Source organism: Rhea americana, unplaced genomic scaffold (genome assembly GCF_003343005.1).
Source record: "Rhea americana isolate MKP2758 unplaced genomic scaffold, rheAme1 scaffold_6, whole genome shotgun sequence".
Lineage (NCBI taxonomy): Eukaryota > Metazoa > Chordata > Aves > Rheiformes > Rheidae > Rhea > Rhea americana.
In genome coordinates, this window is record NW_028186756.1 from 2961123 (window position 1) to 2979220 (window position 18098).

Genomic DNA, 18098 nt, shown 5'->3' on the forward strand with positions numbered 1-18098 from the left:
TATGTTGCATCAAAATACTAACATTTTAAGCACCTATACCAAAGGGGGGGGGGAGGGGGGAGGAAAGAGAGAAGGGGGAAAGAAATCACCTGTATTATAGAAGAATGTTTAGGTTATATAATCCCTATTTTTACATTTCTTGCTAAAACACAACTTAAATGATGTTATTACATCTGCTTTAACATATACAATGCAATACAAAGAATTCAGGCTGCTAGCATAAATTTCTGATTTGATTTAAAAATGCAATCGTAAAGATTGCAAAAAGAATAAAAGAGGTGGGGGGAGRGAGGAAGACTCCTTCCTGTGTATTTTTATATATAAAGTCTTCATATAATCAAAAAAATTAACTCACTCTTGTAAAACTGTCTAAAAGGAGTTTTCTGCCTCATAACACATTTTGCGTTTTCTGTTTTTGTCAGTCTTCTGTGGCATTCTGATATGAACTGGAAAAATCTCCAGATTTGCAAATAATGGTACTCTTAAACAATTCAAAATCAAAAATAATTCTTCGAAGTCTCTTAACTGTTCTTAGTTTTGTAGGCAAGGACAGAATACAAATTACAAACATTTCACTAGGCAATGAACTACACCAACTTAGTCAAAAATCATTAGAAACAACTGTATAAGCAGTATTTTACATTAAACCATTCTCCTTTCAGCTTATTTCTCATTAAAAAGAAAAAGGTCTACATAAACAAGCCAACTGAAACACAATTTTTTCTTTGCATCTTTTTAGACTTTTTAAGAATTGAACATTATTTCACCCAATTGCAGAGATTCCAAACATCATCTCCTTCTTCCTCTTAACTTTTAAATTTTGAAGAAGGTGAAGCTGTGTCATCTTAGTCTTATTAATTCTTCACACATCCGTGGAGCTTTCGAAGACAGACATTACATAGAACCTAGAGATTTTTTGCTATTTCCAAGGAAACAAATTACACTCTACCCCAGCACATCTATTAATGAATGATGGTTAAAATCTTTCTAAAAATACAGAAAGCAGCAGATAAAGAATGCAATGTCACTGTGCACGCATCAGTTGCGGAAATTCTCAAGTATTATTTTAGCTACCCTTTTATTTGCTTTCCTCTGTGTGGAAAAAGTGAGATGCAGCAAACAGAAGTCTAAGCATGGAACAACTTTAAATAGACTTTACATTTGAATAGATCTAATTCAGACAAGATTATTCTCAGAGATTCTTTAGACTGCTTTCAAAACAATAGTAAAACTTTCACACTTTTAAGTATTTGCCAAATTATGTTTTTTAATAACGTCATCAACTCTGGACAGTCTTAATATTCTCAGTTAAGGATCTGTAGACTTAATATTTTCACTTAATGTTTGCCATGTTTTCACTTGAAGTTATGACTGGAAAGTATTTTTGAGTTTTACTTGAATTATGGAAGGAAAAAAATCTAATGGATTAATGTCTACTGACRATGAAAAGATGGGAACTTGTTTTAGTTAAGTTAGTTTACTTCTACTAATCATTTTATTTCTCTGTCTAAAATGTGATCCAGTCCTGATTTTACATTTTGGCAAATCAGGTACAGACTTTTAAGAACTGTATTAAGATTAGTGATCTAATAAAATGACATYACAGACACCTGGGAACTGATAACTGAGGGAAGTTAAGACTGGCAGTAGCAAAAGCTTTTGGCACTAGAGTGCCATGAGAGTACTAGGTGACCACCTCTGTTACCATGGGCTAACATTTCAATTACTTAATCTCGCCTTATGAAGAGGGCTTAATAAAAGAAGCTTAAATTTTTGGTATTCCTCGAAGAGCTTTTCCCCCTTGTATAACGTATTTTTCATTAATAATATTTCTGTTGTGATGACTTCCACATAAGCAAAGCTTTAAAAGGATTTAAAAAACAAAAAAAAAATAAGCACTTCTAAAACGCCTATTTTAATTCCCTTTGAAAACTGAAAGAGACAATTCAAACAATGTATTTATCAACTTCTTGTTGGGGAAAAAAAAAATCTAGAACCCCATCCCTCAATGTTTTCCCCAGCAAGGAAAAAAAACACACTGTAAGTATTAACATTRAAAAGTATCAGTACATTTAAAAATCAAATCAGCAAATCCTTAAAGCACTTACTGAAGGAGAGTAAAATCAGTTGGTATTTCTGGAGCTGCTATCATTTCTTTATCATCTTCTGGAACACCGCTGTATTAGAAAGATATTCAAAAACTGGTCTGAAGTACAAGCTTACTCACTTCCTTTTTGATGGACAAGTTCTATTAAAAAGGAGATAAATACAGTGAAAATTTCACCTCACATGCAGCAAGGCAAAAAAGGGGAGAGACTCAGCAACCTAAAAAATATTAGATCACACCACCATCTGTTTCCAACCAAGCTTCTTACTTTTAAAATACAGATTTCATGTATTTGACTCCTCCCATGATCTTACCACAAAGCATCTCAACAAGTGTTAATGGCATCAGAGTAAGAGAGAATACAGAAAACATTTCTTGAGTAGGATGAACAAATTGGAAGATTTTTCATAAACACCTTGCAAGTCTAGTATAAAATAAAAAGTGGGTCAAATTATAACATGATGCACTGCAGAGCTCAACAATCCTACCAACACAAGCATACTCTGGATAATAGTAACAAATCACCACAGATTTGAAGTTAAATTTATGTGCAACACATTTGTACCTCTGATTTGTAAACTTTCATGACACTTTCTGCAAATACAAGCTCTTTGAGAAGTTATTATAACCTAGCCAGCTGCTTTACAACTCTTTGTCTTCCAGATTTGATAAACTAGCCTTACAACAGTTAACACTCAAAGCAGCTGGCATGCATCTAATGCATGGAACCAGCATTAAGGACATGATTATCCCTATTTCATTAGGGAATTAGTACAGCATTTTGTAAAGAAAACACAATGCAATGCAATACATAGCTTTTATATATTAATTATATTATTGCCACTCATTTATGTTTAATTTGCTTTTTTTCCTTGAACAAAGGAAAATCAATTTTCAACGAATGCTTCAAATATGAGACTTAATCATGCAGGCTACAGTCTTCCATGTCAATTACCTGTCTCATATTAAGTTTACATAAGAAAACATTACGTTCAGGTACTTTAAAGACGCAACAGCAAGGAGAAGAACCTTCGGAGTTAGCTCTACTGACTTAGGACTTTGTTGGAGTGTAGGTATTTGAAAGCAAGTTGATTTTGGCATGTGTAGCACAGGTTGCTTAATATCTTGTAGTTATATGCTTCAGAGATGGTATTTAAATTAAGTATGTAGATAAAGCCAGAATTTTTTTCTTGCAAGTGCTTCTTCCAAACAGTAGGGACCACTATAGCTTCCAGAATTTGTAGAGATCAGAGAAACTGTAAATGCTGAACTTCTCATGCTCTCTTCCTTCTCACTGTATATAATATTTTTAAGACGGAGAAACCAGAGCCAATAAAACTAGTGGCAAAAAGAGACAAGCTCAGAAATAGGCTAGTGCATTTCAAGATAGTCTGCAACTACTGAAACACATTCCATCCATAACACAGAAGATACAAAGCTTCAAGGCTTCAAAAAATTGTTCCTGGAGAATAGCAACCATACTTGTGACTCCTTTCCTTCTTCCCTATAATCTGAGCATCCATACTCTCTTGCTTGGTTACACACTGTCTCTAGCAAACAATTATTCACAGGGTAACATCCCTTTCCCCACTAGTTATCTTTGTAGCCTCCACCATTCAGGATTACCTGATTTAATTYCCTAATAAAATGGGCAAAATACACCTCAAGATTTTTTTTTTCCTAGATTATCAAGTTAAACTGGTTCAATGGCAGGCATCAAGAGCTAATGCACATGGAAAACTGCRTAGCCATGAGCAGGGGAGGGAAGAGCAAGACTTCGTACTTTGGTGGCAAGGAGCTATTAGGCCATCCAGGTTCTCAGTAAAACTGCACTATCGATTTGTGACATGACATGATTTTGTGACACTTTGGGATGTGGAAAAGTGACACAACTGCTAAACTGATTATCAGGAAGCTTACATAAAAATTCAATATTGTGGCTCATTAATACTACCTATTTATAGTAATAAAATTACATATTCCATAAAATATGAAGGTGTAGCAACACAAAAAGTTAACCAGTTGTTCAGTCACAAAAAGAATTAGGATGCATTCCCAGCTCCATATAGACACTTCAAATTTATTATCTGTCAGATTTTGGAAAAATGTTATCATGAACATTTTAATATAATCACAGAAACATTCTGAAGAAAAAGAATAGATAACAAACTAGGAAAAAGGATGGGCAAATGATTATATTACATATCCTCTGCATCGAACAAGTCAAATCACCAATAAAACTAACTGGCTGCAGCTTAAACCAATTTGCACCTCCTGTAAGGACCATTCATTTTAAGATGAGCAACAAACAGGAAAAGAAAGACATTATTTGGGCATACTGACTTCATACAAAACACAAAAGAAATATCAAGTTCTTCTTAGATGTTAAAGAGTTTAGCTACTAAGATTTAAGTTTCARGAATCATTTTTCTTGAAGGAAGAAGATACTTGACCTTTGTGAGTGCTGTAATACAATTCCCAGAATTCATGAGATTTAATGAATAATGTATTTCAAACTAYATATTGAGATTACAGAAAACAGTAGAGTTACAATTGAATGCTTTCCAAGAATATGATAGGCAAAACAGGAAGGGTTCTCCCACATCATCAGGTTCAGGCTCCAGCAATGACCAAAACCCCCTTCACATTATATAAAACTTCTAAAATTATCCTTSACAGGGATTAAAGAGTATCTAAAGTTGTGATGCACTCTAGTATAGAGATGATAACGGCAAACAGCCAACAGAAGTTACCCAGGAAAGACATTTGCTTTGTTCTTACAGCGATGTTATTTCCGGACACTGGGAGGATATTCAGGGAAAACGCAGACATTTTCTAAACCAAGCAGACTGTCTTTGCATTTTGTAGCTTCTAATCAGTCCCTCCTAGCCCCCCCCCCCCCAAAATATTACTTTTTCAGTTACTTTTCAAACACAATGTTCAGCATCCATGATATCCTACACAGGAACTTCCACAGTCTATTTGCATACTGCAAAGAAACATGTTCTTAGTTTTGGGTTTATCACTTCCTGATCTTATTTCCTATTTTCTAGTTTTAATATTGAAAAAGACTGTTAGTGATCATTCTCTGTTATCCTTAATCTCAGTAAATGCCTTTTAGAAATTCAAAAAGACTGTCAATCATGTCCTCTTCATGCACATACTTGATGATTCATTCAAAGAGCCAGGTATGGAAAGCTGTTGAGAAAGACGAAGACTGTCCATATATGCATCCTCTTAAAACTTTTAAAATACATGCAAGTTTATCATAATGCAGACGAAAGCAAGAAAAGCACTTGCAGATGCCATGCTAAATAGCAATAGTTTAAATTATCCATTGGTGTGCTCTAATAAGCATATTTTTAAAAGCTGTTAAATCTGCCTAAACCAAAACGGACATATCATAAAAAGCAGCTCCTCTTCAGATATTTTTGCCTGTTTACACATTCACACAATTCCAGCTTTAAATTTCCCAAGCAGATACTGAAATCTCTCTGTAAGACCATGAAAACTTTTGAAAAGTCATTCAACTTTGTGAAATCATAATTAAATTAACTTTTAAAAAGAAAATGTATCCTGCTGAAAGATCACAAGGTGGAGCTCTAGCCTAAAGCTAACTGAAGAAACTCCAAAAGACAGGTCATCCAGAGGTTGACCTAGTTATTTTTATGCAATAAACTTTATAATAGATTGCTAAAACAGCAATAATATTGTGTCCCATTTCCTTTAGATTTGTATTTAAATTATACAGAGACCAGATAATTCCTGTCTCTTGTTTGGAAAAAATACATATACACGTTTGATTCACTGAGTTTTCTAAAGACAGAAACACACTCGGCAGCAACAGCATGACCACTCTCAGTATGTAGTTCTAAAAAAGGAAGTAGGATTTCAAAATATATTAAATAGCAGAGATAAATGAAAAGATACAATAAAGGGATGGGTTAAGATTTTTATCAACCAAATGATAATTAAAAAAACTAAACAAAAGGAATCCAAAAAACACTAATCTCTAATAATGTTGCCAAGTTTAGATGAAGCAATTTAAAATATTTGGACTGATTTGGGGAAGGGAGAGCAAGCTAAGCACAAAGCACTATAAAGAGCTAAAGTGAATCTTCACTGAGAAATTGATTTAAAAGATGAACATTTTCCCCTAATACCTGAACAAGTAATTTCGGTGTGGTAGTACTTTTAATTCAAATACATTWGCCAGARSTYRASYTCTGGCWAAAGTCTGCCAAATACACCACCAATTCACACAATAACACATAAAACAATTAACAGCTGCTGAGAGCTACTCATTCTCCGACAATTTTATTATATGCACATATAGTCTAAACAAACATTAATACTATTCAGTCAGCAGCCTTTGTTAAAATATAGTGTATATACATACAAGATATATGAAGAATCAGGAGATTTGTCCCAGAAATCTGCATTTCATACACTTGCATAAATACAATAAATATAGTTAAGTAACAAATTCACAGGAAAGAGGTTTAGTTAAATAGGTTCTTTTATTATTTTTATTTATTTATTTATTTATTTTTGCTTAGAGTCAATTATGTAAAGTTTCATAAGGTAAATCAGTAATGAGCAGGGCAGAAATGCAAAGATTAAAAATGGTTGCATGGACAGTAGAAAGATTCAGGAGATGTAAAGTGACTGCTCAGAGGCAAATTCATTTTTTCCCTCCAATTCAGTTCCGTATCTTGGCGGCAGGGAGGGAAAGCACGCGTGCGCACGCACACCCCACCATMCACCATACCACCCTAATTCAGAAGGCTAGGGCTTCCAAAATTGTAATGCACTGAGCTATAAAAATAACAACAGCTAAAGAAGTTCATCCTAAAATTATTTATCTATCTGGAAAAGAGGTGATGATGCTTCAGAACCAATTTTGAAGCAGTAATAATTAAAATGCTGGCTGTAGAAAATGTATATCAAGGACTAGAAGTATTTTAAATATTTTCCATTAACTATTTTAGTAGAGAAAGCTGACACAAACAATATCAGGTCCCATACTACTTTTCTCAGAGACACAGACTAGAATTTGTCTCTACTTCTGTTTTATAAAATATAGTTGTGGGAGGAGTTTAAGTAATATGCTTCTTATACAACATTTGCTTTCMTATTAGAGTAAGGCTATACAGTAAATTTTTGAGTGAGATTTTGAGGAAGTATATGACACATTCCCTACAAGCCTGAAGGAGTATGTGATTTCTACCAATACTGCAGACTCGAGCATTTCAACTGCCATCGAGCTTTAAAGAAATACTGCAACTTGAGTAAGATACAGAAAACATACTTCAAATTGCATTTTATATTTTAACAATTGTATTTTAATATAATTTAGTTATAACCATATTAGCAGTTTTGCTCACATTATGATAGCATGCTCAAGACTCAACTGAACAGAATGCAACTAATACCTTTAGATGCAGAGTTATTTTTGTGCTGCACACTTAACAAGCAAGTCCTGCAATTCCTTTACAAGAGCACCTGCAACAGACATCATCCATCTGTATTCTTCCATGCTTATAAACAGCAACACTATCTTTATACACAGTAACARCAGTTCACGGTGCCAAAGTCATGGAACAGTTAACACTCCCATAAAAAAGCTAAAATGACCTGATTTATACAGGTCTTATCTTTTCAACCTTTCCTCACAATTAATGTTTTCTACATTTCCAGATCTTCCCTCCTGTCTCCCTCAACACTTCTGTCCACACATCTCACTGTCTTCATCCTTTAAAGGATGAAAAAAACAATATAATGGTAGCCACYGATACTATGTCATCACACTACTATTTTCATTCCCCAGCCCTCTTATCCAATTTTCATGATGTTTGCTCTTTGATTCATTTAACAAGTTTGCTGATTAAGTGGGAAAGAGTCATCTTAGAACATGCTTTTACAACACAGCTGAAATACTCTAACTGTGGGTTGCTGCTGCTGAAAGTAGCAGTCCTTCCCACTCCCAGATACATAGGAAGGTTTCCACTCCCTTTTCTCTTCTAGCACTCAACTGACCCAACAGAAAATAAGAAATTCTGAAAATGAAATCATCCTTTTACTCCGTCTTTTTTTTTTTTTTTTTTGAAATGATTATCACTCCATCGAATCAGCCAACTGAATCGGTTCATCCTTAAGTCACACAAACCACTAAGATGCAATACAACCGAGGTGGCTGCAACCCACCCCTTTGACAAAGCTCACATCATCACATCGGTTCACCTGTAATGTCAAGGTCTCAACAGCAGGGGCAGAGTTCTGCTGCCACAGAGGAAGGAACGCACCGAGACTGGGTAACTCTAGAGATCCATTTTTCTGACTACTGCTCCTACTAAAGATGTCAAAATCGAGTCCCTGAAATAGCTACTGCTATATGCTTGTACCCTTCTCTTGGGAAGGGTCACAACAACAGGCTGATCTTGTTTCTCTCAAACAGGCCTAAGTGGCAAGGCCCAGACCTTGTGCTAGCTCTGCTGGGCTCCCACTTTTGTAACTGGTTACCTGTAGACAGAAAGCAGCCCTTCAAGTAAACACCTAGTCTACAACCCACAAGGAGCACCGGGGTTGGGCACTCAGAGACAGTATGTTCTAGAAACCAACAGTTATCAGACATCTGCCTGGTCTTGGCTGTCCCTTTCTCTAAAGCGTTCCCCCCTTCTCCTTTTCACAAGGCTTCCTATGTTTTCATTAGAGAGCAAACTGCACATCAACTAATTTAACAACTTGCTTCTTATGCTTCGCTGAAGACTAGTATCTATATCACAGAAACAACCCATCCAGACCACAAGTTTCTCTAAGAGAGCCCTCAGAAAGAAGGCAGCCAGGAAAAGGTCAAAACACACAAGGAACATATGCTCCTGAAAATAATGCACACACAGGCAAACAGAAGAAACAAAGGAGCAAAACATCTTCAGTTTAAGAGCTTAAACACGTTTAATTTAAAATAAAAGTTTAAAAGGCATCTGAAAAAAAGACAGGATAAATCCTAAATGAATGTTTAGCCTTTACAGAAAGTCTGGAAAGTCTGGAGATTGGGAGGGGGGGGGGGGTCCCCCCCCCCAAAAAAAAAAAAAAAAAAAAAAAAAGACTTCTGTACCATCCTAATTCTATCAACCTCAACCTATCCATGAAAAAGTCCTTTCCTTAAAAATATTTTTGACTTCTGCTGGTTTTATTGAGTAGACATGTAAAACAACTATCCTGGAAGGGAAAGGGTTTGCTACAGTGCTTCAGTGACATGACTACTCAGAAAAGTAACATCAACAATGTCAATAACCTCAATGTAACTAGTGTTTTGCAATATAAATACATTATGGTTTAAATCATGTACAGAATTTAGACACATAATTACTGATTTAAACTTGGATATTACTGGACAGTGCAAAATGATTAGTAAGTATCACAAAACACTGCAAAATGAATCAACTATCACCCTTATTAAAGGAAAATCACCTATTTTAATGATGTTGCCCAAAAATATTCTCACAAAAATATTCTTAAAGACGACCTAAAATTCAAATATATCTAACAGTTTTGAATCTCTTTCCTTTAATAAAAAAGTTAAATAAAAAAAAGTAGAGGTAGAGTAATAGAAGTTAGAGCTCAGTTTATCTGTCCTCTTTCCCTGCCAAAGAGATGGCTTCCAGATGTTGCAGTCTGACTGTGTGGAAAATGAGGCTCTTAGGAAGAATAAAAGCCAAGTCAGACGACAACAAAGAATTAAAAAAAAAAAAAGAAATAAATAAAAGCGAAGTCAGAGGACAACAAAGAATAAAAAAACTTATTGAAAAGGCTAAAATGTAAAAAGCCTAGTACTAGCTAGTTGGGGTACAAGGTGAGTGTAACWCTCAGCTGCTTTACTGTCCAAAATTTCCAAACTAAACCATAGAATAGACCAATACTCCCCTCCTCATGCTGATCTCTTAAAAACAGATGCTTTTGTACTATTTCTTAAGATTTTTCCCTCTTCTAAGAGACATGGATAAGAATCTTACTCTGTCCATAGCAAGCAGGTAACCAGCTACATAGTAAGGATAAGACTAGAACAAAACTCGCATTGTTCAGATGGGCACTAAATGGTGATAAATTCTTCAATATACTCAAGAGGCACAGTTTTCCAAAAGACAAGATACTGCATTTGGCAAGTTCTTTTTTTTTTTTTTTGTTCTTCTACTGATCAATGTGAGCCTGCAAGTTGCGTCACTTAGTCACTTACTGCGAGTCTGCTTCCCCTGCTACCTTATAGATTTTCCTCTTTGAAAATTCTAGYCAAACAGACCACTAGGGTTTTGTGACCACATCTTTGCTTAGGCCTTTCTAAAAAGAACTGCCTTCAACCACATACTCTAGAGGAGGGACTACATGCTACAGTAGTATGAGTTGCCACTGTAAGACAAACATTCAAATATTAGATATCTCAAATAAAGGAAAATCCTGTAAAATAGAAGTAGGGAGCAGTATAAAGCAAAATCTCTCAAGCATGTCTCCCAGAGTCAGCTCTTATGAGCCCAAGTCATAAGGAATTTTGGGTAGTCCTCTGAAGAGCCCAGTTTCTCTGCACTGTAATCATAAGTATTCTGAGGTAGGAAGAGAGAAGGAAGTATCAGTCAGTTCTGTGTTCTCTCAGCTGAGATCCAGAGTTTATTAGCTTAAGCTTCACGCTACATAAAAATGGCTGAACTGCTTCCAGATGAAAACTGAAGAGACTAAGCTCAGCACAGAAAAGAATAAGTATAGGACAATTAGTCTGACTAGCTCTGAAGGAGGAGGGATGAGGGAGAGGAAATCAATCCGTATGGAACCAACTCAGATGAGTATGATCCACAGGTAACCTAAACTACAACCTAWCCAGATATACCAGTAGCTGTTTTCCACCTATCAAGACTCACCTGCAGCAGATAGTGCAACTTTTACTCATCTCTCCTGGCCTTGCTCTAAAATGAGAAGGCCAGTATGCTGGCAGTCTAACTCACTGCATGTCTGCACCAGTGCTTTGACTTTTTTCCATTTTTCATGCATGATACCTTCTATCATCTGATCATAAGACTTGGGTAAAATAAACACTGCAGAGAAGCTTTCACCAGTATAGAGAGCTGTCATATGAAGTTTTCCTCCTCACACTTGCATAACCCCAAATGCATCTCCTGAAAAGAGAGAAGCATCAAGTAGGTATCCTTGATTTGCAGAAAAGGCAACCACAAATTCTCCAAAGACAAGCTCTGAATTTTTTCATATTTGCTAAGCCCTTGCCATGCTCCCTTTTCTTCATGCTCCATCCTTCTATTTCCCCCCATTCTGTTCAACTTCTCCTTTGAGTAACAGGCCTTATCACAGCTCACCAGTTCTGGACTAGAAAGAAGGCACTACCTTCTGAGATTCCCTGGGGATCACCTGCAGGAATACAGCAGCTTCTGCWCCCCTACGCAATGTGTTCTCCTGATCTACCAGGCTCTCAGTTGGGTAAATCTCTCATTATGAGATGTACAACAGCAGTATAAAACTTAATTTATAGTGAAGCTCCCAAAATTGCCATTATATAGAGGTAAGTAATCTACAGCAGCTATCCATCCCCCTCACCCCCCCCCACCTCCAACTCAAATGGCAGGCCTACTAGTGCAGAAGACAATTAATTAGCACAATTAAACCTACGCCATTAGTATTGGAAAAAATAATTTAAGAAAGAAGGAATAAATATCGTGTGGCATCCAAATCAAGCAGTATGAAAGCCTTCAGCTTCAGCTGTCAAAAGTGGCTCATGGCTCTTTCAAAGATCAATCTAAATCAGCATTTAAAAATAAAACAAAAAATACCCAAGCAACCACTCATGTATTCAGAAGTTTCCTCACCTCCAAACCAGAAGAAATATATATTAAATCTTATCTTTGGATTAAAAAGTTATTCTTGTAATTCTGCCAACCTCAGAACATCTGTGCCCTGTAGATCATCAGTCGTAACTTAAAAGATTTTTGATACCCAACATTTGTTCCTATTYTCTCTCATAACATTTGGGCTAAAATCCCACTTGATTTGTTCAGAGATCTGCAGCACTGAATACTAATTTTATACGAAATAGCAATTGCGATCTGCATGGCCTTCCCCAACACAATTCAGAGAACTGAATATATCCACAATGCAGAATGCTAATAATCCATTAATGAAGTCACTACCAGATTAAGAAAAAAAGAAAAAAAAAAACACCACCTATCACTGATTCCAAGAAAAGCCTTCTCTTCCTTCTTCTCTATTCTGAAAGCTCACTTATGGAGACCTGGAGATAGCTATTGAATTTCACTAAACATCCACAGAAAACTAACTTGGTCACTTGTATACATCCTAAAAACACTGCAAAAATATTGGCATTATTCAAATCAATAAGTTCTTTGAACTCTGTAATTGCCTACTTGTGGCAGGTAATGAATTATGACAACTGGCAGAGCTGTAACATGCTATACCTGTTTTATAAAAAGCTAATGCGAAGAAAAAGATACCCAAATTGTCAAAAGCATTTTTAAAGATCAAGCTCATTTTAATATGCAAGCTGACAAATAATGAGAAACTGCTGATGTGTAAAAAATATTCTGAAGCAAAGGCCCGTAGAACTCTTCTTTTTGAGATACCTTCCCTTAAGTCTCTCAAATACCATGCATTAGGCATCCCAGGAATACAGGAGCACACTCCATTCCATAGATCTAAAGTATGAAGTGCATAGCTTGTTAAAACTACCAGAATTAAAACTTAGATTTCTTCATTTAACTTGGGGGCAGGGGGAGGGGGGAACACGACCCCTATCAAAAAAGCTGAACTTGTTTTAGATGGTAATTCTTGAGCAAGTTCATAATGACAATAAAACTAGCAATTTTCTCCTCCTTCAAAAGGCAGTTATAGCCTACAGCTAAGTTTATATTTTGTCAAAAATTTACTGGTTACATTACTCAAGTATCATATTTTGCAGTAAATATTTCAGCTAAGTAATGTTAACTACCTAGAAAATATTTTCAAAACCACCGTTTCAGCACATATTAGTTCAGCAAGACAGTAGAAGTTGTTCCGATACACTAGTTATTTTCACCTTCTTTCTGGGGCTTTTTTCCTACTTATTAAAAAAAAAAAAAAAAGCAGTAGTGCCAGATGTCTCTTAAACAAGCTACACATGCTATGATTCCTCCCCCTTCCCCCCACGCCACGAAAGAAAATCTGGAAGTGGGTGTACCCTACAGTGCCATTTAACTGAATCCAGAGAATTGCTGCCATACTCTCCAAATTCTATGAAACTCTCAGCAGACCTCTACAGCTCCAAGGTATCAGTCATTAACAAATACACTCACCTCAGCAGATGAAAAATCTCACGTGTTAAAGAATTTTTAAGCCGATGTTGGGCATAAGCAAAGCATCTTAACCATTATTTTCATTGTACCTTAAACACAAGAACATCCTTTTTATTTGCCAGTTTACCAACTCCTTCAGCACAAAGTGTATCAACAGACCATTTTACGTTATATAAATATTTACTGGCTACCTCTACTATAAATTAACATTCCATTGCAGTGTTTACTGTATTTACAGTAGCTGTAATTTGCAATAAACCTGTAACTGTACCAATTATCATCGCTGCATTAAAAATAAATAAGTAAATGAGGGAGGGAAGATGAATGTATTTCCACATTTCATATGTTCTAGTTTACAGTCATATGTGTTAATGACAACTCACCTTCACTGATAATTAAAGCTAATATCCTGAACTGCAAATGGGGACAAACTGAAGAGCTGACAAATCCCACTTTGCTGACTTACATTACATAGGTGGTAACCTCCAGAGGGACAGAAAACTGTCAGCTGCCACAGTAAGAGTCACGAGAGGACATCTATCAAAAACTATAGYTGTCCAACAATGGCATGGAAGAATGCTTCAGTCGCCCAATGTAGTTTTAGCTTTTGATTTAGAACCTGAACTGTATCATCTTCTTGTGGTTTTCAGTTGAAGATCATATTTGACTGTTATCAATTTGAAATTACCTCTAACTATTACAGTAACAATTTGCTAGAATGCAAGTTCTGTATCTATCACCAAGTCTTCCCCAACAGTTTTTGTGGTTTCACAATTAATTGCATTGCTGCTCTTAGCAAAGGTTTCTCTTCCTGTGTTGTATGAATACACGTTCCCCATCTCCCCATACTCCTCTCAAATCAGAAGCAAATACCACCACCTGAAAACACCGAAGTACTGGTAATGGGGCTTTTTTTTACCCTCAGTCTCACCTTAGTTTCTCCACCTTCTTGTAATTAATAACTAAGTATTTTAAAAAGAAGATTGTTTGAAATAGGCAGTACTTCTTTTAGATTGCCTTGGTCTTTCTGCTCCTTTTTATGCTGTATGCTGTTAAAATGCTGTAATGCTTGAGTAACAGTCAATATACTTTCTCTAAATTGCATGTCTATTTCTGAAATACAAAACTGAAATCTAGGTGAATTCCTCATACTTGTTATTTGGTTATTATAACTGCTTATTCAAGAGCAGCATTTCTTTCACTTTATTTGTAAGGCATTAATTATATAATTATTCAGTACTCCTGTATTGAATTCAGCAGATTCTGCTCTTATTTATGGCTAATGTTATTCTCAAAAAGGAATTTCTACCAACAGATTGTGATCACCACTCAGGATTCTAACATGTAATCATGAAATTTAATAGAAAGTAAAAGGCTTTTAACCTGGTTAAGAATTCTGTACAATCACTTACTACTTAGGGCTACTTTACAGCTCCTAAAATTAAGGTCTACTGGGGTGGGGGGGAAGGAGAGACGGGAGGAAGAGATCAATTATGTATCACTTATTACAGGACTGGCTATATGCAATGGGAAAAAGGGAAGAAAGTAACAACGAAGTGGGTCAGAATTCATGCACGTTTAAAATACCTTAACAAAAAAAAAAAAAGGGAAGAAAACTGACATTCTGAAGTATAATCAAACAGCAATCTTTCTCATTTTAATGCCCAAAGCACTGATTTCTTAAGAACATTGGATCTGCAATAAGCTATGTTGCATTAATCTCTTTATATTAGTAATGCAAAATGCCAACTTTGTGTTCTGCTTATTCTAAAAGCCACTTAATGCTTAGAACTGCTTTTGCAATTAAACAGCAGTATAGAATTTACATGCTGTTATACTACTTGCTTATCAGGATTACTAATACAATACCTTATTTCAAATTGGTTTGCACTTGAAATTTTCAGGAATTTAAATGGAATTCCGATCCTTACATGCAAATAGAAGTTACTTTTACCTGACAAAAAAGCTACATATAATGAACAGTCATCACATCAACTAAAACTTATTTATCACCTTTCATTTACCCAAACACATCTTTAAGGGTAGTAAGTTACACTCTAAGTATCAGAGTAACCTATAAGGCTTTTTCCCCATCACATAAACTATCTGAAAAACCTCTCATTATTTTGATCATGATCTTTTTATGTAGGCAGTAGAACACAGATTACTAATAAATCAATTCATCTGAAGAAACAACTTTTTATTGATTGCTGCTTTCTTAGACTCCATACTAAGGAAAGTTTTTTAAAAAAACTATTCTATTCTATTTGGATTGTCTCACATCCCCTCTAGAACAAGCGCGCTGTGTGCCATTAATATTGATATTTGATACAGCACAAATTCATAAACTAGAAGGGCGAGACTAATAGCCCATTCAGAAGATCTTTACTTGCTATCAGACTATCTTGGTCTCAAAACAATATAAACTGAGATTTAGCAAAAGTTAGGGAAAGAGACAATAGCATTCAATTTAATTGTTAGACAAGAACATTTTTATSTGAGTGTAAATTAGGTCTGGTGGTTGTTCAGCTTGACCTCCACTTACTATAATCTTGCCCTAGGGTATGAAAATCCTAGATCATTAAATGCTATGAATTTAGTCTCRCAAGCAACCTAAAATGAACCAGCAATCAGAGACGTGGTTTTTTTTTTTTTGCCTGCTGTTCAAAAGTAGAGACAAGAGTGAGAGAAAACCGTATCATTTTTTTTAAACCTGCTTTGTGTATTTTAGAATACTTTTTTTTTTCCTAATTTTATTTTAGGATGCATCTGAAAAAAGAGTATCTTCCCTTTAAGCTCAAGGATCAATAGAAAAATAATCCATCCAAAGAAGCCCTTTTCTGGATAAAGTTCAGTTGCAAATTTGGGGAGTTCTTCCAAGAAAAAAGCATAAATTACTACATGAATTAACTTAAAGCTTTGTGTACTAAGTGTAAAAACTACTCTAGAATCAAATAATCTTTTATAATACACAGCCTACTAGGAAAACAATAAAGAATAAAATATAGAAAGTACACAAGCACTTCTCATAGCTGATCTTTGCAAAATATTGTTAAGAAAAACTTGTTAAGAAAAATTAGTAAAACTCCTTTTCTGAAAGTCTTAGCTGCATGGAGAGAATAAAGAAAGGTAAGTTCAGAGAAGACTGATGATGGATCATAGAATGAATAGTAATTAGCTACTTGAGAATTTAATTTAAATGGTAAGGGATGGCCTAGGAACATAGCTAGAGCATTTGAAGGGCTAAAAATATGACGAAAACATCATCTAACCATGCCACCATTAAAACAGCAGCGACTTTTGTCATTCTTGCATTTCAGTCCTTTAAAGTCTAAGATTTAACAAGAACTTAAAACATCGCTTCATTTGCAGAACTCTGCACAAGTCTACCACAGAATCAACTCTAGTAAGTTAGAAGACCTACATATATTCAAAAAAGACATTAATGAAAATGAAGCGTAGTAAGTTTAGCACTCGGTTTGCACGCTGCACTCACTCCAATAACTAGCTCCTAAGCAACCTTTACCACCCTTGCAGTAGTTAGAGAAATAGAAAGTACGCAGCTTTCTCACAAATAAATACATACAAATCATAATACCAGGACATTGTTAGGAAAGCAATTCTGTCATTTTATGCTGTCTACAAAAAAGCCAACCTACAAAGACACTTTACCAATTCAGGCCTAATAGGATGTCAACAGTTTCTCCGTAGTATACACTAATATTAATCTCTTCTTCCTAAGCAAAATAATTTAAYGGTATTCTTTCTCTATATAGACAATATAATAATGTATTAACTATAGAATGATTACAGATCATAAGTAACATCCTACAGCAATAACTGCTTAATCATTCTTTTTATTAGAGTATTTGTATATTTAATTATGATAGCACAAATAAGTACATACATTTTAAAATTTAAATTACAGACAGGGCAAACACATTCCCCCCACCACCATTAACCTTCTTTCTTCCCTCCCACACCCCAAGCACTTCAGGAAGGAAGGAAAGAAAGAAAGATTTAAAAATATATATATCAAAGCTCTTTGGATACTAGTAGTTAAAAAAAAAAATTATACAGTAATTACAGATTGAGTTTTTTCATTATATCCCCGTATCTTTATCTAACTTCCATTTGAACTTACAGAAACAGATTTCTCCAAGAAGGAAAAAAAGCATTTTATAAAGAAGAAAAAAAGGCTACAGTCCGGTACTATTTTCGGAAGCAAATATCAAAATATTTGCACTTCCTCCAACAGCCCTCAGGAGGGTCAAGCCATCATCAAGTAATTCACTTTCTAAATATGAGGTGATTTCTTGAAGCAACCCAAGAAGCAATTCCCAGCTCAAAAAATATCCAAATATTTCCTGGCCTAAAATACTTACAACCCTCATGTGATAACATAAAATGATGCCATTAAATAGTTCCCAATTACAAAAAAAAAAAAAAAAAAAGAACAAAATGAATGTCAGAATTTGTCATGAAAGAAAAGACCAAAAACGTCATAGATGTATCTTCAATCCAAAAACTTTAAGCATATTACGTTCTGTTTTTGTGCTTCCTCATTAAAGTTTTGTGATTCCTCAACCTGAAATACACAGAATAACCTTTAGTTTTGTTACTTACCATTCCCAGATTAAAACAGT

General features: G+C 35.2%; 1 protein-coding gene across 4 annotated transcripts in view; it reads right to left on the bottom strand.

The window, feature by feature from the left end:
* Positions 1 to 18098, bottom strand: part of STAG2 (STAG2 cohesin complex component) — a 79844-nt gene that overhangs the window by 39893 nt on the left and 21853 nt on the right. For all 4 annotated transcript variants that reach the window (XM_085319681.1, XM_085319678.1, XM_085319679.1 and 1 more), the window contains exon 2: positions 2109 to 2248. In XM_085319681.1, the coding sequence (XP_085175807.1) occupies positions 2109 to 2152 (44 nt within the window). In that variant the 5' untranslated portion in view covers positions 2153 to 2248. The remainder of the gene's footprint in view (positions 1 to 2108; positions 2249 to 18098) is intronic.